This window comes from Herpailurus yagouaroundi, unplaced genomic scaffold (genome assembly GCF_014898765.1).
Source record: "Herpailurus yagouaroundi ecotype Mexico unplaced genomic scaffold, PumYag 166, whole genome shotgun sequence".
In the NCBI taxonomy this organism is placed as follows: Eukaryota; Metazoa; Chordata; class Mammalia; order Carnivora; family Felidae; genus Herpailurus; species Herpailurus yagouaroundi.
The window spans coordinates 27,835,100-27,861,129 of NW_024412407.1; the positions used below are offsets into that span (position 1 = coordinate 27,835,100).

The window sequence follows — 26,030 nt, forward strand, 5'->3', positions numbered from 1 at the left end:
CAAGCTGTCAAGCAGGTGACTCAGAGACAAGAGCAGGTGCAAGTAAGCGTGAATACTGGACAACATCCCCATTACCTGAACCAGTAATTTTCCCTTTTGTATATACTCACTTTATTGGAGTCTTGTCACTTGTAACAAAAACAATGTCCTCAATGATGTGCATTCTTTTATTTTTATTTTATTTAATTTTTTAAAGTTTATTATTTTGAAAAGGCAGAGACTGCACGAGTAGGAGAAGGGTAGAGAGAGAATCCCAAGCAGGGTCTGCAGCACTGTCAGCACAGAGCCCAACACGGGGCTCAAACTCACAAAAGTGTGAGATCCTGACCTGAGCCAAAACCAAAACTCAGACGCTTAACCCACTGAGCCACCCAGGTGCCCCAATAACATGCATTCTTTAGGGCACTTATCTTGCTCTCATATATTACAGGCCTTAGCCCCTCTACTAGACTACAGCTTCTTTTAGCGAGCCTTGTAAAGACAAGTATGTATCTTTTACAGAATGAGGCTCAGCAAATATGCATTTGATTAGTAAATAAATTACATTGTCTTGGTGACCAAAACATTTCATGTGTTCAACATGGAAATAGTAAGGACAATTTTCACAGAATTGTATCTCTTAAGGAACTATAATATCATCAACTTTGACAGATGAAACATAAGACATTTTAAAGACCTTTGATTTGATACCATAATTCGTTATTTAGTCTTCCAGTTCTTTATCTACTTATTAAGAACCTAATATGTACCAAGTATGGTAGGTTCTGGTCATTCACTGATAGACATAATGCCTGCCATCATGGAGCTTTTACTCTAGCTTTTACTCCAGCATGGAGTGAAAAGGTAGGTACAATCACACTGAGTCTTACAAAATCTTTTAAAGGTGCCAGAAAGAGACAAAAATTACTCAGCCAAGAGAATATGGCATGATGACCATGGCTTGGGCTAGGAAGAAAGTAATGAAAATGAAGACAAGTAGATAAATGTGAGACATATTTGTGAGGTTTAATCAACAGGACTTTGGCAACTGATTAGATGTAAGGAAAAAAAGAAGAGAGAGGAATCAAAGACAACCCTGAGCTGTCTGGCCTGAGCCATTGAGTAGGTGGTCATAAGATGTACTGAGAAGGCAATGTTAGGTGAGGAGATTTGAGGGAGATGCTGAACATGAAATGTCTGGGAGACCTTCAAGTGCAGAGGTAAAGTAAGAGCTAGACTTGAGTTTAGAAGAGGGTCTGCTTGCGGCCAGAATATAACTTTTAGTACCTTCATCCGAGTGGCCATCTTAGACTTAGACCAAGAATTTAGAAATTAGGCTAAGATCCCCTATTGGACTATGAACTTTCCAATGCACAGAAGCCAGGTCCCTCCTTTTGTGTGTATATTGTGTACAAAGCTCCAGACTTTAGTAAGAGTTTACTAGATGAATCACGTTCTTTCTAGTTTCTGTTCCACAGGTCCAAGTAAATGATGAAGTGGTGATGAGTGATAAAAATGACAATGATATGAAAAAGTGGTCCACAGGAAATTATGATCTAATGGGGACTACATTAAAGAGTTAACAGTACAAGTTACCAGGAATATCAGCAGGGATATTTGGGTTTACCTAATGAAGTAGTAATGATTTACAATGTACAATCTAAGAGGAAAAAAGAAGAAAAAAAATAGTAAGACTAGGAAAAAAATACATTAGCTATGAGATATGCCAAAGGAAGTAGATCTTTTGGAGGCCATCCGCCACAATTTTTATGGAAGTACTAGTGATTCTGTCAATAGTTTTATTATAATATACCACAAAAATTCTTTTATTTTACAGGGTAAGATCAATTTCAAAATACAGTTAAAAAAAAAGGACGCTGATAACCAGTAAGGAAACTGAATTAGTAATCAAAAATCTGCCAAAAAACAAGAGTCCAGGGCCAGATGGCTTTCCAGGGGAATTCTACCAAACATTTAAGGAAGAGTTAACACCTATTCTCTTGAAACTATTCCAAAAAATAGAAATGGAAGGAAGACTTCCAAGCTCTTTCTATGAAGCCAGCATTACCTTGATTCCAAAACCAGACAGAGACCCCACTAAAAAGGAGAACTACAGACCAATTTCCCTGATGAACATGGATACAAAAATCCTCAACAAGATATTAGCCAACCGGCTCCAACAATACATTAAAAAAATTATTCACCACGACCAAGTGGGATTTATACCTGGGATGCAGGGTTGGTTCAATATCTGCAAAACAATTAGCATGATTCATCACATCAATAAAAGAAAGGACAAGAACCATATGATCCTCTCAATAGATGCAGAGAAAGCATTTGACAAAATACAGCATCCTTTCTTGATAAAAACCCTCAAGAAAGTAGGGATAGAAGGAGCATACCCCCAGATCATAAAAGCCATATATGAACGACCCAATGCTAATATCATTCTCAAAAGGGAAAAACTGACAGAAAGAAATAAAAGGCATCCAAATCGGCCAGGAGGAGGTCAAACTTTCACTCTTCTCAGCTGACGTGATAATCTGTATGGAAAACCCAAAAGACTCCACCAAAAAACTGCTAGAACTGATTCATGAATTCAGCAAAGTTTCAGTATATAAAATCAACACACAGAAATCGGTTGCATTCCTATTCACCAACAATGAAGCAACGGAAAGAGAAATCAAAGAATCGATCCCATTTACAATTGCACTAAAAACCATAAAATACCCAGGAATAAATCTAAACAAAGAGGTGAAAAATCTGTGCACTGAAAACTATAGAAAGCTTATGAAAGAAATGGAAGAAGACACACAAAAATGGAAAAAGATTCCATGCTCCTGGATAGGAAGAACAAATATTGTTAAAATGTCAATACTACCCAAAGCAATCTACATATTCTTTTTTTTTTTTTTTAAATTTTTTTTTCAACGTTTTTATTTATTTATGGGACAGACAGAGACAGAGCATGAACGGGGGAGGGGCAGAGAGAGAGGGAGACACAGAATCGGAAACAGGCTCCAGGCTCCGAGCCATCAGCCCAGAGCCCGACGCGGGGCTCGAACTCACGGACCGCGAGATCGTGACCTGGCTGAAGTCGGACGCTCAACCGACTGCGCCACCCAGGCGCCCCAGCAATCTACATATTCAATGCAATCCCTATCAAAGTTACACCAGCATTCTTTACAGAGCTAGAACAAATAATCCTAAAATTTGTGTGGAACCAGAAAAGACCCCGAATAGCCAAAGCGATCTTGAAAAAGAAAACCAAAGCAGGAGGCATCACAATCCTAGACTTCAAGCTATACTACAAAGCTGTAATCATCAGGATAGTACGGTACTGGCACAAGAACACTCATATCAATGGAACAGAATAGAGAACCCAGAAATGGACCCACAAACATATGGCCAACTGATCTTTGACAAAGCAGGAAAGAATATCCAATGGAATAAAGACAGTCTCTTCAGCAAGAGGTGCTGGGAAAACTGGACAGCGACATGCAGAAAAATGAAGCTGGACCACTTTCTTACACCATACACAAAAATAAACTCAAAATGGATGAAAGACCTCAATGTAAGACAGGAAGCCATCAAAATCCTTGAGGAGAAAGCAGGCAAAAACCTCTTTGATCTTACGTGCAGCAAGTTCTTACTCAACACGTCTCCAGAGGCAAGGGAAACAAAAGCAAAAATGAACTACTGGGACCTCATCAAAATAAAAACCTTCTGCACAGCGAAGGAAACAATCAGTAAAACTAAAAGGCAACTGACAGAAAGGGAGAAGATATTTGCAAATGACATGAGATAAAGGGTTAGTATCCAAAATCTATAAAGAACTTCTCAAACTCAACACCCAAAAAACAAATAACCCAGTGAAGAAATGGGCAAAAGACATGAATAGACACTTCTCCAAGGAAGATATAAAGATGGCTAATCAACACATGAAAAAATGCTCCACATCACTCATCATCAGGGAAATACAAATCAAAACCACAATGAGATACCACCTGACACCTGTCAGAATGGGTAGCATGAACAACTCAGTCAACAACAGATGTTGGCGAGGATGCAGAGAAAGAGGATCTCTTTTGTATTGTTGGTGGGAATGCAAGCTGGTGCAGCCACTCTGGAAAACAGTATGGAGGTTCCTCAAAAAGCTAAAAATAGAACTTACCTATGACCCACCAATTGCACTACTAGGCATTTATCTACGGGATACAGGTGTGCTGTTTCAAAGGGACACATGCACCCCCACGTTTATAGCAGCACTATCAACAACAGCCAAAGTATGGAAAGAGCCCAAATGTCCATCGATGGATGAATGGATAAAGAAGAGGTGGTATATATACATATACACAATGGAGTATTACTCGGCAATCAAAAAGAATGAAATCTTACCATTTGCAACTATGTGGATGGAACTGGAGGGTATTATGCTAAGTGAAATTAGTCAGAGAAAGACAAAAATTATATGACTTCACTCATATGAGGACTTTAAGAGACAAAACAGATGAACATAAGGGAAGGGAAACAAAAATAATATAAAAACAGGGAGGGGGACAAAACAGAAGAGACTCATAAATATGGAGAACTGAGGGTTGCTGGAGGGGTTGTGGGAGGGGGGATGGGGTAAATGGGTAAGTGATACTAAGGAATCTACTCCTGAAATCATTGTTGCAGTATATGCTGATTAATTTGGATGTAAATTTAAAAAAAGGAATAAAAAGAAAAGAAACAGATGCCCAAAAAAAAAAAAAAAAAGGGACACGCTATCTTGAATTAATTTTGAACCATACAGACACATAACAAAATTATTAAATTGAATAAATGCCAGGGTGAATGGATATAGGCTGAGTCATAAGCAAGAATTTAAAAAATGATTTACTGTTTTCATTATTTTATTTATGAGATGAACCCATCAATCAAATTTATATTGACCACCTAATAATTGACAAGAAATTTCTGGATGCTACATACACAAAGACCAATTAGTCCAAGAGCTTGCCTTAAAGGAGTTTACTGTTCATAGGAGAGCAAAGAAGACAAGAAAATAAAATACACATGCTATGTTTTATGACAGACGTATGCATGTGACTAAGATGGTCTTGATGCTCCCCTTAGCTGGACTAAATTCTAGACCAGTTTCTTCCAGATTGTATGTCTCTGGCCTGCCTTTTATTATAGCATTTACTTTATAAAACTTGAAAGTGCACATACTTTCTCTGCTCTTTTGTAATACAGATAAAACTTCTCCCAGTTTCTAGCCAGTTTTACAACCCAGGAACTCCTTCCTCAAGTACATGGGCATTAATTCTTTTGAAATGAAATCAAGAAAAACAGGGGCCCTAACTTTCAGTCTTCACGGGAGAGAAGGTGCCTAACTTCAATACGTACCAATTAGCAAACACAAATGGCTCAATCACATGGGCCAACTTCCCTCTAAGGTCTTATAGTACTTTTTCATAGCTCATGCTATTGCTTAAAAATTCTCCTGCCTTAGTTTCAATGGAGTTGAGTTTAATTTCTCTCCCTTATCGCAACAATGTTGAATAAAGCGTTCCTTGACATTTTTAACAAAGTGTATATTGCAATCTCTCTCTGGTACATTAAAACCATGGCAACACAAGAGACTCAGCCTGTGAGGGGATAGGTAAGATTTTTTTTTCTTTCAAAGAACAGGACACCTGAGGTGAGACGTAAATTTTGAGAATTAAATACTCTAGGTGAAGGTGTTGGCAGCATTCCAGGCAGAGTGAGGGGCATGCACACAGGCAGGGTTATGGGTCTGTGGAGCATGACATCAATTTCTTCAACTGAACGTTTCTTAACAAAGACTCTGTGTATATGTGTATGCATGTGTGTGTGTGTGTGTGTGTGTGTGTGTGTATACATATACACTAAAATTTAAAGAAATCTGAATTATTTCTATAAAAATCAATAAAATATATTACTACCACATTAGAGTTTTAAAAGCAAATTTATAAAATTATTCTTCTACCAAAGTCATCTACTTGTCTGTGTCTACTTTGTTTTTATTATAGTTAAGTCAAATCGGCTTCTGTTTAGGAATTTTTCAATGTCAATATACTTTTGAACCTAATCCTTTGATCAAGAGAGTTACCAATGAGCATTGGCCGAAGGACAGATTTGAATCACGGTTATAGGAAAACACTACTGCCCAAGGTGATTATTCCATCTGAAAGTTATACACATTCATGGCAGTGTATTCAAAGGGATGAAGGTAACAAAAGCTTGATTTTTCTCCTTTTCCTTTCAGGACAGCTCCCATGAGAACAGCTGTTCTCTTATTAATGCTGTTAAATGTTAGCAATAAACCTCTCTGGATTTGAACTGAATAAGGTGACGTAGAAGAAAGTTTGTACCAAATAAATTTGCGTAGATTAGAGTCTGCAGGTGGTCTAAAACATGCCTGTATTGGGAGCCAAATTGTTCAGCACTGGAACCTTTTGAAATGAGAACAAAGAGCCTTTCATTGCTGAAATTCTAAATGCAGCTTAGTACTTCATTAGAAACCTCTTAGTTCGCTGTAGGAATCTTTCAGATTTAATTATGAGGTTGGGAAAAAGCCTTCTTTCCCTAGGATACCATATTGAAACATTTAATTCTGTGTTTCCTGGGAGATCTCCAAGTTTTGCAAATTGCTGAAATTATCAGTGCATATTTAATCTAAATTTTTTCTGAAACCTAACTTTCAGGCTCAATCAAGTTAACCGTCTCAGTCAATCTGATTATGAAACTAAAATTACTCGGATTCTACAGCAGTCGAGTTAGAAATGAGGAAATCTGGGCTTGGAGAGTAACACATCAGAATCTGGAAGTCAGTATGGCAACTTAACCCTACAGAACGAAAAGTAATTGAATATCTGGTTGTCTCATTTGCTGCTAAAGCCAAAGCTGACAAGTTGAGCCTGTTTAATCTCCTGGCCTGTGTTCTTCAATTCTTGATGCCGGTATTATGTGTGTGTGTTTTCAATGTGTTTGAGTTCAAATAGCAATCAGTAAGAGCCCATGGGAACAAAGCTTTTCCAAGAGGCTAAGCCGACAACACTTTCCAATGTCACTCAGTGGGAAAAGAAAAACAAAAACAAAAAACAAACAAAAAACTGTCCTGTCCTTCAACAGCAAACTACCTCCTGGCTCTTTGAAGTTAAACAAAACAAAACAAAACAAAACAAAACACTACATGTTTATTAAATGAACAAATGAAAACATAAGCCATGAATCCCAAGTCTTGTCTCCAACCTCTGAATCTCAAGATTAGCACAAAATTGCTAATGGAAATCTTTTTATAAGCACCAGAGAAATAAAATATAATTTCTTTGATAATAGAATACTGAAGTAAAACAACTTTTGATTTTCACCTCATTCTGTACCAAAGTTAAAATATAAGACAGAACTGAAGCAAAAATTTAACCTAGAGGAAATTTGTGAAACCCTGCCTCATTAGTTTATAGTTCATGAAGATCTCTGTATCTCTATTTTGCAAGCTTACAACAGAGTACTTATAGAGGGCAAAATGGGTCAAACCCATGTCAGACTGAATTTACTAGATGGCTGAGATGAACTGAGTCATGAATTTTCCTGACAGTGCTAAAAGATGGAATAAATGATCAGAATGTCTTTCTTTGGTAATATTTTGGGTAAGGGCTTCGAAAAATATTACCACTATATATTTTTTTATGAAGGCAGAGGTAAACCACATACTGTGTTTTCATGAAAATAATAACACTATTTGTGCAATGTTACTGTAAGGGTTATGGGTTTTCCTAATTATGATGTTTGGGCCTCCTCCCTATGACAGGAGAAGTAGCGGAGAATATTTCAAGAAATGAATAAAACTAATGCCTTTTTGTCATCAGGTGAGTTAAAATGGATTAGGTTGGCTACATGATGTGCTCCAAATCAATGACCAGATGCGAATACTTTTCATTGTTCCTAATGTCACTACTTTGCCTGGTTCAAAGCCACAGTCATTTCTCACTTGGATAACTTCAACAGCCTCTTATTACCCTTATTCCCACCTCAGACTCAAGAGTGTTCTCAATACAGCAGCTGAAGCAACCCATTTAAAACGTAAGCTGAATCAGCTAACTCTTCTGCACCACATCTCTCAGGGCTTCCCAACTTACGCAGAGTAAAAGCCAAACTCCATACTGTGACCTACAGCGCCCCACCTTCAAACCCTACATCATTTGGCTCCCCACTGCCTCTCTCCTACTGCCCCCTCAGCCCCTTTCCTGTCTTAGCCACCCCAGCTCTCCTGATGCTCCTTGAATACCCAGCCAACGTCGACCTCAGGACGTTTACATGGTTTGTTTCTTTCTCTTCTTGGAACACTTTTTCCACCTGAACTGCCATGGATCTTCCTTCACTTCTTTCAGTCTTTTTTTCTTTTTTTCTTTTTTTTATGTCTTTCTTTTTTAGACCATCTGTGGGTACCTTATCTAAAATTTTAACTTTTCTCTGCAGTATTTCATATCCCCCCCTTTTTTTTAAATCGAGCATTTATCAGTACCTGACTTATTAAAGACTTACTGACTTGTCCTGCTTAGTGTCTACTGACTCCACTGGAAAGAAAAGTCTAAATGGGCAAGGATTTATATTTTGTCTGATTTGTTCATGGCTCTATCTTTAGTACGTGGAAGAATGCCTGGCACAGCGTTGATGCTTAATAAAAATTTGTTACATAAATGAGTGATAACTACCTCTTACCACTTCACATGGCTTTCCTTGAACTAGGCCAACAAAACTCTATTGTTGCTCTATATAGTATGTGAAATTCCTTTCATCTCTAAATTATTAAGATACTACAAAGAACAGACTTCAACCGCTTGATTTCTTTTTGCTTCATAACAGAGAATGTATCCTTGTATGAACATGGTATTATAATAGATTCCACAGTCTATAATTGCTATTATTATGATATTAGGGAAGGGAGGTTATCCACAATCCAATGCAGATGATATGTGGACACAAACTATGTAGTTCATGAGAAGCCTAAATTCATCCAAACCTATGTAAAAACAAAAAAACAAAAAACAACAATCCTAGGAAAAACACACTAGAAATAGATTTTATAAAACTTACTTGGAGCTTCATTATTTTCACAGGTTTCCTCTTCATTTGGTGCTTCTTCCTCCTCCTCCTCTTCTTCTGGGTCATCAGTATCTCCTGACTCATCACTGTCTTCCACCCATTTCCCTGGCATTAGTCCTGCTGAATCATAGGAGTTGCACAGAGGACCCACAATGTGAGAGATGAAGGATTCCTGAAGATTGGCCAACTGAGGAGCAGAACGGTCCATGAAGGGGCTTATTGGTAACCCAAGACTGGCCTCTTCATCACCCTGGAAATAGGAATTTAGCATGAATAGTCAACCAGAAAGATAAATGACATGGAAAATTTAAAATACTAGTAAAGTCAACATTCACTTGGCATCTAAAATTTGCAATTATGTAAGAACCCAGACATTCATGTGTGAACTCCCTCTTTTGCTTGACTGCTAAAAGATTCTACTCAAATTACTAAGATCCCTGTAGAAATGTTTTGTTGCTATTTATCACTTTTGTGATCTTGAGATTTTGGCTTTTGATTGAGGGGAAATAGAAGAAATGGTCTAATGTCTCAGTAGATGGTACTTCTTATTACACATGATTCCTCTTTAAATGAGAATATAAATGCACTTTAAAATGCAATGCTTGGGGCGCCTGGGTGGCGCAGTCGGTTAAGCGTCCGACTTCAGCCAGGTCACGATCTCGCGGTCCGTGAGTTCGAGCCCCGCGTCGGGCTCTGGGCTGATGGCTCAGAGCCTGGAGCCTGTTTCCGATTCTGTGTCTCCCTCTCTCTGCCCCTCCCCCGTTCATGCTCTGTCTCTCTCTGTCCCAAAAAATAAATAAACGTTGAAAAAAAAATTTTTTAAATGCAATGCTGGGAATAATTATCCAACAAATACATAATCTATCATGTTTTCTTTTTTTTTTTTCTTTTGCCTTAGCTGCCAGAAATCTTAGTATAGTTTATTGCTCAATTAAAGGTGCTATCTTATCCCAGCTTTTGGTTGAATTATATCTTCTGTGATTATATGGTTTCTGAAAGTCTTATTTGGCAATATGTTTATCAGTACTATTGTGTGTTTTTATTTTGAACTGCTTCAAATCTTTCTGGAAAAAAAAAAACAGATTGTAAACTAGTAGTCATCTAGCAAAATTAATGAATGAAATATACTGAAATACCAACAATGGTTATACCTACGTAGAATGATCATAAATTATCCTTTTTAGTTTTCTTTATTTCAATATTTGGGGATTGATTATGAATTAATCTCATTTCTAGAAAAGTATCTAGAAAGTATAAACCTTTTATTCTATATATGAATCCTGTCTACAAAACCTTATAAACCTATAAAATTCTTTCTAATCCCTTTTTAAATATGTCCAGTGATAGCAGGCAATTTATTACTTATTTCTGGATTTCTTCATAATACAAATTTTTTTCTCTCTTTGTCTTGAAATCAATCTCACTATACCTTCTTTAGACTGGTTATATCCACACCATTTTTAGGGAAGGAAAAAGAAATCTCATGTTTCTTAAAAATCACATCTTGGGGCACCTGGGTGGCTCAGTAGGTTGAGTGTCCAACTTTGGTCAGGTCATGATCTCACGGCTCGTGAGTTTGAGCCCCACGTCAGGCTCTGGTGCTGACGGCGCAGAGCCTGGAGCCTGCTTCAGATTCTGTGTCTCCCTCTCTCTCTGCCCCTAACCTACTCGCATTCTGTCTCTGTCTCTCTCAAAAATAAATAGACATTAAAAAAAAATCAGGTCCTGTGTTAAGCAATAATTTATCTTCTTTAATCTCCACAATGTATGATCACTTAACACTAAATTTGTAAGTCAGCCTTTTAAGTATCTGAAGACAGTTATTACATCACCTCCATTTTCTCCCGTGGTAATGATCTTCACTTTTTTCATGTCTTTTTATGTCACTGATCCCTGTCCTTTACCCATGATCTACTGCCTCCACATTCCTCTTAAGAGAGTAAATCACAGTACTCAAAACACAGTTTCAGATATAATTAAACCAGCATAGGATAATATGGGGAAGATCACCTCATGTTTATGTGTTTGGTAGGTTTTTTGTTAGTGTGTTTATTTTCACATTATCATGTCAAGTGAAATGCCTATTTTTAAAAAGTTTTTTTGTATGCTGCTGTTATTGACCACTAAAACTAAATGAACTTGGGAGTGCCTGGGTGGCTCAGTTGGTTAAGTGTCTGACTCTTGATTCCAGTCAGGTCATAATCTCATGGTTCATGAGACCAAGCCCTGTGTCAGGCTCTGTGCTGACATCGCAGAGCCTGCTTGGGGTTCTCTCTCTCCTTCTCTTTCTCTGCCTCTCCCCGCCCTCTCTCCCTGCCCCCCAACTCCTGCTCTTTCTCTCTCAAAATAAACATTAAAAAGTAAATGAACTTAATCTGATATACATTCACCCATATAAACTACCTTATAATCAGTTTATAAAAAAAAACAATATGTCAATGGTGTTCCTAATGGCTCACTAAGTCATTTCATTATCTCAGTATCTTCTCCTTCCCCTCCCACACTCCCACAATCCTTGCAAATTGTGTATGTTTAGAGTTTTTAGTCAGCGCATTTTCTGATGTATGAATATGAAAGAGACTGATCACATTTTACAGCTTTTGGAAGCTTTTCTGAATTTACGAGCAGCCTAAGTAGGAATTAAGATAAACAGTTAAGTTAGTTACCTGTTCATAAAATTCGTTGACAATACCCTCTGTCCACTGGAGATGGAGCTCTTTACATTTAGCTGGCCCATTGATATCAGCCAACTTTATACACATTTGACAAACCAGTAGACGATCATTTTCATTGGTCCAATCTATTCCAACATCATCATTAACCTGTTTGAGGGGCAAAGTTAAAATGTGTTTTGCCTCAATGAAAGCAAAAGTTGAACAGATAAACAATATTTATTATCTTCCTAACATGTAGAGATCAGAATACCAAGAAATGAAGAACTTCGTGGTTATTTAAAATAACATTATTGGCTTGCATAACAGTAAAATAGCTTATCGGAAGACTAAAATAAGAAATGATGGACAAAATAATTATTAATTATTGAAGTGAAAATAATGCTACTTAAAATTAGCATAGGGGCGTCTGGGTGGCTTAGTCAGTTAAGCGTCCGACTTCGGCTCAGGTCATGATCTTGCGGTCTGTGAGTTCAAGCCCCGCGTGGGGCTCTGTGCTGACCGCTCAGAGCCTGGAGCCTGTTTCAGATTCTGTCTCTCTCTCTCTCTCTCTCTCTCTCTCTCTCTCTGACCCTCCCCCATTCATGCTCTGTCTCTCTCTGTCTCAAAAAAAAATAAATAAACGTTAAAAAAATAATTTAAAAAATTAGCATATATATGTAAACAGGCTGTAAATTAAAGTGGATAAATAAATAAATAAAAAGAGATGCCTGAGTGGCTCAGTCGGTTGAGCATCTGACTCTTGATTTTGGCTCAAGTCATGATCCCAGGGTTGTGGAATTGAGCCCTGTGTTGGGCTCCATGTTGAGCGTGGAGCTGCTTAAGATTGTCTTTATTTCCCCCTTTGCCTCTCTACCCTGCTCATGCTCTCTAAATAAACAAATAAATAAAATTAGCATATATTACCAATTACCAGTAAATAAATATAGCTACAAACGGTAAGAAATTTTCTTAAGTTAAATTTTGGTGTTTATGTTTGAAGTGTGAAATTTTGTTTTGAGGTTTTGACCTTTTCTACAGTCAGATAATTTATGTTAATATGCTACAGAGGTGAGAGTAAATTAAATCAAACAAACACCCAATGACACTGAGAGTTTTATTTCTCTGCAGCACAAAATGTATGTATGTGTACACACACACACACACACACACACACACACACAGCACCTCAACTTCTCAGATTTCTAGATTGGGACCAATGTCTATATATCTGCTTCTGGTTAATCATTTTATTGCACTTTATTTTCACATTTGACATATAAAAGGTGAAAGCAATGAATTTTGTTCCACACTTTGATTCCATGACATCTTTCAATATGGTCATAAAATGAAGACTGGTACAAATCTACTTACCTTGGCATTAAATTTGGCTACGAAATCAAAGTGTTTCTTCAGGTCAGTGGCCAAAATTGCTTCAATGACGAGGAAACGAAAATGCTTAAATTCCACATGGTCAAGATTAACTAAGAAGTTGTACTCTGGCCGGGACATGAAAAGATTCCATGCAGCAGCTGCATGATGGTTCTCCAAAACTGAACGATCATTATAGAGCACCGCCTAAGCAAATAAGTAAGAGACTGAAGAGTTCAACTTTTAAATTAAAATAATAATAATAATAATAATACATGAGTATGCAAAGCTTTCGGAATTCTCTTTTTTCTCAGAACACAGAAATTTAATCTTGTGACTGTTGGTTATTAAGAATTATATATTGTAATTACATTGATTGATGGTTACTTTTCTTGGTTAAATTTCCTTTTCTATAAGATGAAGTTCATTTCCTTGAACTTTATTCTAAACTCTTGCAAATGAGGGGCTTAGAGTTAGCTTTTATCAGATTTCTTTGCACAGGAATTTAACTATTTAAAACAATCCAAATACACTAAAATCCCTAGGAGGTAACTCAGTTACTTTCTGTATCTAGAGTAAGAATTACCTTTTCTTAAACATATATAACTAATACATACGAATGGAATCCCTGAAAAGCTCATAATTTAAAACATTCTCACCTCACAAGCAGCCATTGAAAACATCATCCTTAAAGTAGTAATTGAAGGTATATAATAAATATCTGCTTGGAATTCTCTAATAATGCTCAAGGACATTGAAAAAGAGAAGGAAGTTGCCTAAAAACTGCTTGAAGGTTAGTGTGTCAGATAGATGACAATACAGGGTTAAAAGGCATAAGGATAAAAAGGAGAGCCTGAGCACATGAAAATTTACATTGAACTAAGTAAAAATGCATACATGTGTAGAAAAATATGCATGACAAATGGTGCTGGCAAAATGATTTGCCTATCTTTAGGGAAAATAATTTTGGGGTAAGAAGGACATGCTGGAATAAGTTTAAAATAAGTAGGGAAAAAATATCAGAATACTTTTTTAACATATAGATTAGAGGAAAATCTAGTCTAGTCTATATGACAGGTGGAAATGGATAGGGGTTGGGTAAAGGACAAAAGTCAAACAAGAAAAAAACAAAAAATGTATGAGACCAGATTGTCTTCTAGATCCTCTAGAAAGAAAAACAGGATCTCAGAATACTTAGTAACATGGATCCAGCTAATTAAATGAAGGAGAAACTTACTGAGTTTAATTGTATAAATGGAGATGCTGAGATACTCAGTGATTAATTTTTGACTTAACTTTAAATATATATGAAAATGAACTTCTTTAAAGTTATTGTTTTTGGAATACTACGTTCAGATAAAAAAAATTCCTTCAAATGAATGAAATAAGTTGATGTTTAAATTCTAATCAATAGAAATGTCGTAAGAATCATGGTTGTTATAATGAATATATCTCAAATGAATAGGATTTATATACAAATAAGCCTCATATTCTTAAAAGTCCAAGAAAGGCTGGGTTCTCTAATCTTTCCAAAAAAGAGACTTTAGTATAGGTTTGATTTTCTTTGTTGAGAAGGTTCACTAATATGAATTCCACTAGCTTTTCTTCTTAAGAAAACTGAGAAGGGAGTCCCATGGGTAATAAAGTTGCATGCCTGCCATTAATATCTTGGAACAAACATGATATATTTTCAAAATTAGCTTGGTCTGTAAGAATTTTTTCCTAGGGCTAAATATAGCTTGGCTCATATTCATTTGGTCCCTATTATAAGTCAAATTTATAAAATAAATTTCCTTTGGAAAAATCTCTAAATTGAATTATCTCTTGTAATCACAATTGAAAGATTTACCTGAGGAGCACTAGTTGCAACCAGGAAAGCATTAGTCCTTCCTGGGTGATCATAATCATGCATGGCTGCAGCTACATACAGGGCCATTAACTCTAAGGCAGGGATATTTCCAGAGAGACATCCGTATTTATCATCAGGCACATTATACATTTTTGAGAATACATATCCCATATGTCCATGTGTAAACCCACTGTCAGAATCTGAGAAGAGAAAATGAAAGTAACAGAAAGTTTTAAAAAGTATTAAAGCGATACCATTTGTCTTGACTTCCTTTTTTAAAGAAATACTTTCCCCCCCACAGTTACAAAGAAGCACAGATATACTTAACACGTACCTGAATCACTTGCTGATCCATGATCATTAATCACAGTTGAGTGGCCTGGAATAGGTTGTGTAGTAAGATACCAAACAGCATGTAAGACGTCAGTGGCATGGATTCTGTTATGATCTTTAACCAATGCAAAGGGAACAGTCATTAATTTGTGAACTTGGGGTCCAAGGACTAAGAGTGCCATCTACTGGATAAACATTTTAGTCTAAACATTTTAATACCCCAGCAAAAAGCAGCCAAACATTCAAGGACAAATACTCTTTGATTACTCTTCCATTACTCCAAAATATCCATAGTGACAAGAAAAAAAAAAAAAGCACACACAACATTCATTATTCACGCAGATGTCTGAAGTGGAAAAATCTGTGTGCAGAGTCTACCAGAAACCTAACATATAAAGAAAACTCACTATGTGAAACCCCTGTAATGTTTACCTTTATATGTATTTCCATGCTCCTATAAGATTATGCAGAGGACCAAAAATAAAAGAAAGACCCATGACATACTTCAAATAGGTCAGATCAATGGCCTATATCACCCAATATCTCATCTCTGATAAATAGCATGCAAATATATTCTGTGAATAAAACATAGTACTATTCTTTTGTATCAAACTTAAAACACTGGTTAAAAGTTACTAATATATCTTTTATATGTAGATTAAATCCACAAAGCAAAAATCAAGAACAAGAATCAATGATGTTCAGTTTGGGAATACAGCTCTAGGACATACCTACAGAGAAAAATAAAAGCCTCTTTGTACATTAATGTAGGGAGTTGAGTCATTGACCATACAGCAAAATCTGTGGGAAAACCATATCCTCTAGTTAACAATGTCATTATCACAGGAAGGGGGTCTATTCTATGTGTGCACCTCAGCTTCTACTGAACCGTGACAAAAGGCCCGGTGTGCTCTTGGCTCACCTTCTTTTTCTGGTGCAATTCTTCCAAGTTTTTCTCTTGTCTACTGGCCCTTCATAGTATTTCATTGAATGCTATGCCTTACCCTAAGTCTACTAACTTTACGTACTTTATTTCCAATGACCAACGATCATACAGTCTCCTCCAATATAGATTATATCTCTGAATAATACTCAACAGATGAAGAGAAAAGAGAGAGAGAAAAATAAGAATAATAATGGGACTTGGAGAGAAACATCTGGTCCCTGTTCAGGGAAGAAAGAAAAAACTGACACTGTGTTGGTGGGCACACGGAGGGAATGTGTGGAGATAGTGCCTATTCTCCTACATTTCTGGTGACTGTTAAGAGTCCGTCTTTATGTGAGGACATGTAGCTAGATCTTACGTAAACACCCCAGCAATTCAGTCTTGTGAGGACTTGAGAAGACGTGTTCAGAAGAGCTTTGAGAAACAGATAACCCAGGCTCCAAAGGAGGAAAAGAGGAAAACCTGTGCCCTTTGCCATTGCCAGATATTATCGAGTGCCCTAAAGAACAACTGTATTGAAACTGGAGTCTGTATCTCTGCATATGGACTATCTCAAGTCATCCAAGGCCATTATAGTTTACATCCACACCTGTGCCATGTACAAAATTGATCACACCAAACGTTTCTGGATTTAGGTGAGATCTGATTTTGTCTCTTTTCTGATAGTATTACGTGGGTTACCTTAATTCTCAGTCTCATTTCCTAATCTTGAAAGTATAGACACATTAAATAATGGTGCCTTATTATAGCACAATGGTACAATTGTGAGAATTACAGAAGACGTATTTTTAAACTCCTGACACATAGTAAGCTTGCAGTTAATATAAATATAATTCACATAAAATAAATTATTGCTGTTGGAACAAGATGATACAGATCACCAATTTTCTTCCAAAATCCATCCTGGATTTGTTAAACACTGAAGACCTAAAAATAACAGCTATGCTAAACCCTTGGGGGACAGAGAAGGCAGTGATGTTCCGGTAGAGGAAGAAACTGCCCAGGCTGCCACTGTTAGGGGATATATCAGGAGAGAGCTTCTAAGTTTTTTTCTCCCCCTTTGTGGCAAACTGGGAAAATGACTGTTTGCAAGTAGTTCCCAGTCCTCTTCCAAGTCACAGAAACCTGTGCATGCACCCAGCATCATGAAGGGCGGATGGGGGCAGGATCAGGGTTTTGGCAGAGTCTGTTTGGGGTGACAGACAACATCAAGTACAGATAAACCTGTGGAGTTACTGCTTCCTGCCCTATTCCCCACCCCAAGGCCCAGGGCCAGAAGGCTTCACAGGTAACTTCTGTGAGTTTTCAATGAATAATCTTATCTAAATAATCTGGTACTGAACATATAAAAAAGGAGGGAAGCTGCCCGACTCATTTTATGAGGCTAGAATAATCTTGATTTAAAAACTAGGTAAAGACAGTATATGGAAATAAATACCCCCTGTGCTCTTGAATATAGGTTCAGAAATACTTAAAACAATAGCTAACCAAACCTAACTCCTTAAAAAAAAATATCTCCAGTTATGCATGTGTAGATCCAGAAGAATAACACTGTCACTGTCATATATGCAGGATAGAAAATCACCTGCCTTCTAAGCAGTCAATAACATGTTTATTAAATAAACATTTACTTAGCACGTATTATGTGCAAGTATTGTGTCAAGTGCTAATATTGCTGCTGTTCTCGCCATCAGCTTTCTGATGACCAACTCAGGAGCAAAGGCACCCAGGAAATAAGCCAGCTAGGTCCACATAGGGGATTTTGTAGGACACACAAACATGCTTAAATATTCCTCTTCTTGTAGGCAACTGAGAGGGATAAGTAACAGTATCAGAGCTATCATTACTGTCATCCTTCTTCCTTCATCTCTGCATTTTGGACAAACCTCCAACCCCCTCGGTGGTTCCCCCTCCCATCTGGTAAGCCCCTCTGCCTCTCGGACAACACATAAACACACATGCACACACACTAACACATAATAGGCCCCACCTCATACCCAAAGCCTGTCCATCTCCCTCTTCTGTCTTGAGACACTTGTTTTCTCAACTTTCTCCTGATCCCTCAAGCACAGAGTTGAAGCAAACTGGCGTGGAGGGTTGGAGTTATACGTAAAATTCATACATTTTTAGACCTATAGATTTTCAATTTAAAATTCTATGTGCCGATGGAAAAGTGTTAAAAGAAGAAAAGTGACAATGTAAATATTTTCCCCTTTGGAATATAGCAAATACTGTAATATTTCTGCCTTTCCAGCTTATGCTGCGTCACCTCAGGATCTACTTTAGAATTGGTGGGCACATGACATACAGCTCAGCTGAACTGAACTGAACACAGATTGAGCAAGATTATTCTCTTACTGCCATTAAATAGTACCTGATCACAAGTATTTCTGAGACATCGTACCCATTTCTCCAACTTCAGTAACAAGAATGAGAGGTGTTAGGTAACATATATTTTAGAGATGAAATTCACCGAAAAGAGAAAAAGCACTCTCAAAAGTAACTTTGAATTTACTAATGAATATCACCTGATAATTTATCTTCTTTACCTGCCAGTATGCTCAATTGAAAAGGACTGTGAACAATATTAAACATTATCTCTCTGTGCAAATGAATATAAACTATACCTTAATCTATCCAAATCTTTACTGAGCAAGTATATATTTGGTATCATATTTCTGTCAGTGAGTTGCCTACATTTATACCTTGTCATATCTACCTAGCTACCCATGTCTATTTTATTTTTTTTAAAGTTTATTTAGCATGTATGTGTATGTGAGAGAGAGAGAAAGAAAGAGAGAGAGAGAAAGAGAGAGAGAGAGAGAGAACTGGGGGGGGGGCACCAGCCGGGGAGGGGCAGAGAGAGAGGGAGACAGAGGATCCAAAGCAGGCTCCACGCTGACAATGGAGAGCCCGACGCAGGGCTCGAACCCACAAACTGTGAGATCATGACCTGAGCCGAAGTCGGGACACTTAACCGACTGAGCCACCAGTCGCCCCTATTTTTAAATCTAGATTCTTCAAATTTTAATAAGGGTTCTGGGTACAAATTTAAAATATTTTTGGGTACCTGGGTGGCTTAGTCAGTTGAGCGTCCAACTCTTGATTTAGGGTCATGATCCGAGGATTGGGGGATCAAGCCCTGTGTGGGGCTCTCCATTGTCAGTGTGGGAGCCTGCTTGAGATTCTGTCTGCTCCTCTCCCCTCTCATGCTCTCAACCAATCAATCAATCAATAAATGCTTTCACATTTTCCTGCTTCTTTTAAAAATTATTAAAGGTGTACTTGGAAGTCTAATACAGTTTAGTTTCTATTATTTTAGGTGACTGTCATATTAAAGTTAATCTAACCCATTTTAGTTACTTTTGAGCTTTTTCATTTAGGTATGGGTTTATTTAGATAGAGCTATTAGAAACATAGTTCTCCAGGAATATGTATTAAAGTTAAGGACACATAAAACAAATTTTTATGTAACATAATTATAATTAATGGCAAACAAAGCTTTTAATAAATATCTATATTAGTTGAAATTTACAACACAACCACATGCAAAGAATTACTATTGAAAAGTGATCACCAATCAAGCTAAAACTTTCCTGTGAGAAGATATCAGTGAATTCCCTTTATGGAAAGTGTCTGGGACTCCTGATAGAATAGGCAGGTTTATAATAAACAAATTCTTTTCACATGGAATGAAGAACCCACTCTTTCAGGGAAAAAATCCATTCACTTGTAAAATAAAAAAACTATAAGCATGAATAATAAAATTTAGACTCTGGAAACTTCTTTATACACTTAAATACTAGTCAACTTTCCCTATGATTTAATGACACACTGCCTAGAGAAAAGTTAGTAGTTATTACATCAATTTGTACTCCATGGACTTGGCTATCACTGATTATGTTACTAAAATATATTTGGAAATACAGCAATTTGTAAATTTAGTCTGGTGACTAGCTGTTGAAAAATCAGTAACACTTATGTCAATCACTGGCATCCAACCAGGGGAGCCCTGGGAAAAGGGTATTAAGAAAGCAAGGCTTATCTTGAGATCCTTTCAACTACCCCTTTTTCATATTTCTCTCTCAATTTCCATGGCCCTATTGGCCAGACCTTCCCAAGGGGACCTAACCCTCTTTCCTCTACACCCACTGTCCTGTTTTGCCTGCATTTGGGTCCCATATTCTCCAACAATCTCATTGTGGATCCAATTCTTCATTCTCTTTTCCTATCACATGCCATTAGGTGTGCATTTTTGTTCCAATCAGATGGCATTTTGAAAAACAATATGTTAATAATGGATCACTAGTTTAATGTCTGGAAATACCTGTACTTTATTTGTCTGCATGGAATTTTTATTTAACTTCAGCTCTTTGCAACTAGAAAAAGACATGGGATTCTAAAGTCTAAGGTGTATAAAAGAAAATTTAAAACTTAAAACTTAGAACATGATTTGAACAACACATTTCTAAGACATGCCTCAACCAATATATGATGTCTATTTCTCTTGTTGTATGCCATTTATTTTCTAAAAGTACCACGTGATTTCTGCACATTTTCACAATTTCTATGACTGGGTTTTTGGACATTTTCTTCCATTCCATATATTTTGTAGCATTTAGGATGACGTTCAGATGAAACCTGCAATGCTCCATATCGGAAATTTAACATCTTCCCTCTGTTCTATTTTGCATTATTATAAATCACAAACTATGCTCATAATATTTAAAGTTCACAAAATCTTCCTTTGGTCTTCACATTTATCTGATTTTAAAGGCTTCTAATAATTTCTTTGCAACCACTTAGGAGTGCCTCTTGTGTATTTTATTAATTATACCATCACCCACCTGTCCCTCAACACCCAGGCAGGTTTTTGTTATATTCAAGAATATCAAGAGTTAATGTTTTAATTCTGCAGATGCCAGAACAAAAGTTGAACTCACCCAATAAAAGGAGTACATAATAAAATGAGCAATAAATTTAACATTTAATTATTTGTGGGGCACACACTTAATTGTCTTACTAGGTGAAGGCACTATTATAACTCCTTTAGAATTATTACCTCATTTTACGCTCATAACAATCCTACAAAGCAGATATTATGATCCCCATTTTACAGATTGAGAAATGAGGCATGCAGAGGTTAAGTAAGACCCATGGTCTTCCACAGCTGATAAATGTAGGGGCTGGGATTCTGAAACAGGCTATTCTCTCCTAATCACTATAGCATGTGGCCACACACTGTGTTTACCATGAGCAATTCTCTGCTAGCTGCTAACCATTCAATATCCCACTACCCACAGCAAATTTGACAGATTTTAAAGTGTTATTTCACAAATAACTTATACTTACAAGGAATTTCCCTGTATCCGATCTCCAAAGCATGAAAATAATTCATAAATTCCCTAACTGGAATTTTGAAAGCTTCAAAGAGGCCCATGTCTTCAAAAAGTCTGTATGATACCTATAAACAGAAGCACAAGCTTTATAAAACATCAAATAATTCATAGCTGGTAGAGACACCCGTTGGGAATAATAAGTCAAGTAACTATTGAGGAACTCTGTGTGTCTAGCCCTTGCAGTCCTGACCACAAGGGGCATTTCATCTGTTTTTAAAGGTGGGGATATGCAACCAAGAAAACAACCAACTCAAACAACAGTATATACACTGCAGAAACATATCAAGGCAATCAATTGTGTGTGATATCAACTGCTAGGCAACACTACTTCCTAAATTGTTGACTGCCAAGTGCGTAACATAAGCAGTAACAAATGAGAAAAGGCTTTAATTTGACTAATTTTTATTGAAAAAGAAATTCCAGAGGATAAAGGATTCATAGCTGTACCTTAGAGAAGGGGAAAGAATTATGAGAGAGAAAAAGGGTTACCTTGACTAAATGTATAGAGAAACCAATTTATTCTACTTCAGTATAAATGCCATCTAAATTATTTTTTCCTCACATGTCTTCTCTTTCTCCTCCAAATATCTATTCTCCTTTCAGTTGCATTCACAGCTCTGGCGACTCAAAGTCAGTGAATACCTTTGCATGCAACTGGCATATTTGACAGGCAAATGATGGAGAAAAAAATGATAAAGGCACAGGCGGTAATGGGGAGAGAAATGGTTATTCACGTGGCAGAATGGAGGACAGCACCATTTCAAGTGGCCTTACTTCGTACCACAAAGGTACAGAGTTGGTTATAACTCAGGAGACTTTATGAAAGAATTATTCATCATTTTTATTATCTGCATCTCTTCTTAAAATTGTCTTGAAATATTTCTTCCAAACCTTTGATATATTGTTTCATAAATTTCTATCTTTTGTCGTTTGACTTTAAATTTATTTAAACTTATTTAAAGTCAATGGCATTCCATTTTGAAGCTTATTTAATTTGAGAGAGAGAGAGAGAAAGACAGTGGGTGAGAGGGGGAGGAGCAGAGAGAGAAGGAGACAGAGAATCCCAAGCAGGCTCCATGCTGTCAGTGCAGAGCCTGATGAGGGGCTTGAACCCATAAACCATGAGATCTTGACCCGAGCTGCAATCAAGAGTCGGATGCTAATCCAACTGAGCCACCCAGGTGCCCCTCAATGATATTCCTTTAATTATGTACTCAGTGTTTAACATACATGTGTGTGTGTGTGTGTGTGTGTGTGTGTGTGTATATATATCTATCTAAAGGAATTTCTATCTAAAATGAAACAGAAGGATATAAAAAAAAAAGTCTCACACATGTGCTGTCAGGAAAATACAATTTAAAGACAGACTGATTTCCCATAAATGACTGATTTACAAAAAAAGTGGTAACACTGGAATTTTCTTAAGTGATAGGTAGTTGATCAAGAGTTGCCTCGTATCAACCTTGGGAAGTTGTACTTATGGTTTCCAGAGGCGTGAACAAGGAATGGTCATGGTCGGGCTGGTTTCACAAAATAAACTGACTTGAGCTTTGTTTGTATGACTGCACTGGTTTCGTCTGCTTGAGGAATTTTCAAACCTGGTCCCATTTGTTTTTTATTTTAACAGTCTCTAATTGAACTATCTCCTTTTTACATTTCCTGCCCATAGATAACAGCCCACCCCAAACCCTCAAGGGACTCATGATAGTTTGCTATAGTTTGCATATCCAAAATCGCAGTACACCTGTTATTCCTGAATAAACTCATCTTTTTGACAACTTTGAGCTTGCCTCGGTTTACTTCTTTAGGCTGGCATAACTAAAAAGGAGAGTTATTCATTCAGCATATATCTATTGAGCCCTTACCATGTTCCAGACAATTTTCTGCATATGAGGCATATATACAGGTAAACAAAACAAAGATCTCTTCTTTCAGGGAGCTTACGGTCTAGCAGGGAAGGGAAGTAAACAGCAGATATAATAAGGTATACACTATGACAAAAAGTAGTAAGTAATATGTAAAAAAAAAAGGTGGGGAGCAGGGGTGGAGGACTGAGAATACCAGGAAAGCTATGGAATTTGCTTTTTTAAGTATGGTGGTTAGAGCAGACATATCCAAGGTGACATTTGAGTAAACAATTGAAGGATATGTAGACTGAAGTACACGGATATCTGAGAAAAGAGTTTTTCATACAGAGAAAAAGACCTGTTCAAAGGCCCTGAGGTATGCTTGCCGTGCTCAAGAAAGAGCAAGAAGGCCAGCATGGCTAAAACAGAATGAATGAGGACAGGAGTAGAATTTATGTTAGTAACAGCAGAGTGGGATTGGGCAGGATGCAATGTTGGGGGTTTGACAGCTAGAGTGACCATTATAAGATTTTTACTCTAAGTGAGGTAGGGAAACCCTGGAAGAGATTAGAGCAGGGAAGTAACTTCATTTGACTTATGTTTTAAAAGCATCACCGTAGCTGCTGTTGGAAACAGATTATACCCTAGGTACATCAACTTCTATATGCTTTTCTCCACTCTGAATGGCAAGTACATTGAGGTTTTACCTTTTTGTTTGGAACATAACATCCACACCTCCTCTCTTTAAAAATGCAACAGAAAGTGAAGTTAAGGTTTCTGTAATATTTAAAGCTGTGTTTTTTTTTTGTTTTGTTATTAAGTTAGCTCCTCTTTACTACTGCTTTGTCTGTATATGAGTTCTCGCTTATAAATACCTAAAGGGCTTAACTATGCATCTTACTTCAGGGACCTGTCCGAGATCACACAGCTGACATTTTCAGAACCAAAATTCAAGCCAAGCCTTTTTTGGCACCAAATTTTGTGCTCTAAACTGTGTTAGATCCTACCACTGGTATGTGAAAAGCAATGTTTTTAAGATTGCAAATAACTAAAGTTCCCCATTACTCTCTTAAACATTTGAAAGATGAATTGAAAAAATTAAGACAACAGGATATCTTAGAGTATGGTTTTAAAATAGGAGAATTTTCACTAAGATACCATTACAAATCAACCACTAATAATTTAAACTACAAGTAAAGATTCCATTAACCAGGTAAATACTGGTAACTGGAAAAAGCAAGCACTTTTCTGAAATCTGAACCATGCCCTTTTAAATTTGTTAAAGTAAATATGATAGTCATCAAAAAGGCAGTCAGTATATTGAGACTGAAAAGTCATTTCCATTGCACATATGTCTCTTTAAAAATCTTTTGAAGTGAGATTTTTTCTGTGTAGTTTCAGCCAAAAGGTGATTTCTCGGAATGTTCAAGTTAATTCATTTCAGCTGTCCCAAAAGTCTTACTAGGGTAAAAAAAAAAAAATATATGCCTTTCACACAGTGAAAATTTCATGATTTTGCGCTTATAAACTCCAATCAAAGAAAAAAAATCCCATAAAGTTCTACTCAGCAAGACAAATAAAACTGCATTTTCTCAAAGTTCAATGTTTTGTAAACCGGAAAGATAAAATAGTGACGTACTAAGGATCATGTAGTTATGTATTTATTTTTGAAAGATGACTGGAAAAAAAAAAACATTAGTGAATTTTACTGCAATCTAATTGTTCACTACATCTAATTTTTCCATTGTGTACTCCTATCCAGGACTCTTACAAAACATTTTGTGGCAAAGCTGGTCAAGGGTCACATTCCCACCCCTTGTTCCCAGAAATTAAAGGGGAGCTAGGTACTTGGCACAGTATTTGCTAGACTGTCACTGTAGCTAAGAAACCAACTACTACAATAACCATTTTCCCACTGGCTCAAGCTCTCTGTTCCCAGTTTGAAGACAGAATAAGTGAATGTTTTATGAGGGGCTGAGAAACAGCTGAAGGTAAACCAAAGTCAACAGTATGGATTTCCTGGGGCACCTGAGTGGCTCAGTCATTTGAGCGTCTGACTTTTGATTTCAGAGCAGGTCAGGTCATGATCTGATCTCATGGTTCCTGAGTTCGAGCCCCGGGCTCTGTACAGACAGTGCGGAACCTGTTTGGGATTCATTCTCTCTCTCTCTCTCTCTCTCCCCACCCCTCCCCTGCTCCCGCTCTCACTCTCTCTCTCTCTCAAAATGAATAAACTTAAAAAAATAAGTATGGGTTTCAAATCACAGGTCCGATATTTACTATATAACTAGATGAATGGGATATGCTGTTTTAAGCCTTGGTTTCCTCTTCTGAAAAACAGATTAGACAGAATACCTGCATCAACGTTACTGAGAGGATTAAATTGCAGAGCTTGGGGGAGTCTGTGACATACATATCAAATACCAAACAATGTGAAAATGTTCTCTTCACAGGAAACACACACTGCAGTGAAAGGGAAAGCAGAGTTCTGGGCCCACTGCCATCTCCTCTTGCTGTGCCATTCCAGGGGTATTTCCA

The 26,030-nt window shown here is 37.1% G+C and overlaps 1 protein-coding gene across 2 annotated transcripts in view; it reads right to left on the minus strand.

Annotated features, from left to right (window-relative positions):
• Nucleotides 1–26,030, minus strand: part of PDE3A (phosphodiesterase 3A) — a 323,656-nt gene that overhangs the window by 7,675 nt on the left and 289,951 nt on the right. For both annotated transcript variants that reach the window (XM_040488738.1, XM_040488739.1), the window contains 6 exons: nt 21,599–21,710; nt 15,302–15,415; nt 14,968–15,167; nt 13,122–13,325; nt 11,763–11,918; nt 9,088–9,346 (listed from right to left, as the gene is read on the minus strand). In XM_040488738.1, coding sequence (XP_040344672.1) covers nt 9,088–9,346; nt 11,763–11,918; nt 13,122–13,325; nt 14,968–15,167; nt 15,302–15,415; nt 21,599–21,710 — 1,045 coding nt within the window. The remainder of the gene's footprint in view (nt 1–9,087; nt 9,347–11,762; nt 11,919–13,121; nt 13,326–14,967; nt 15,168–15,301; nt 15,416–21,598; nt 21,711–26,030) is intronic.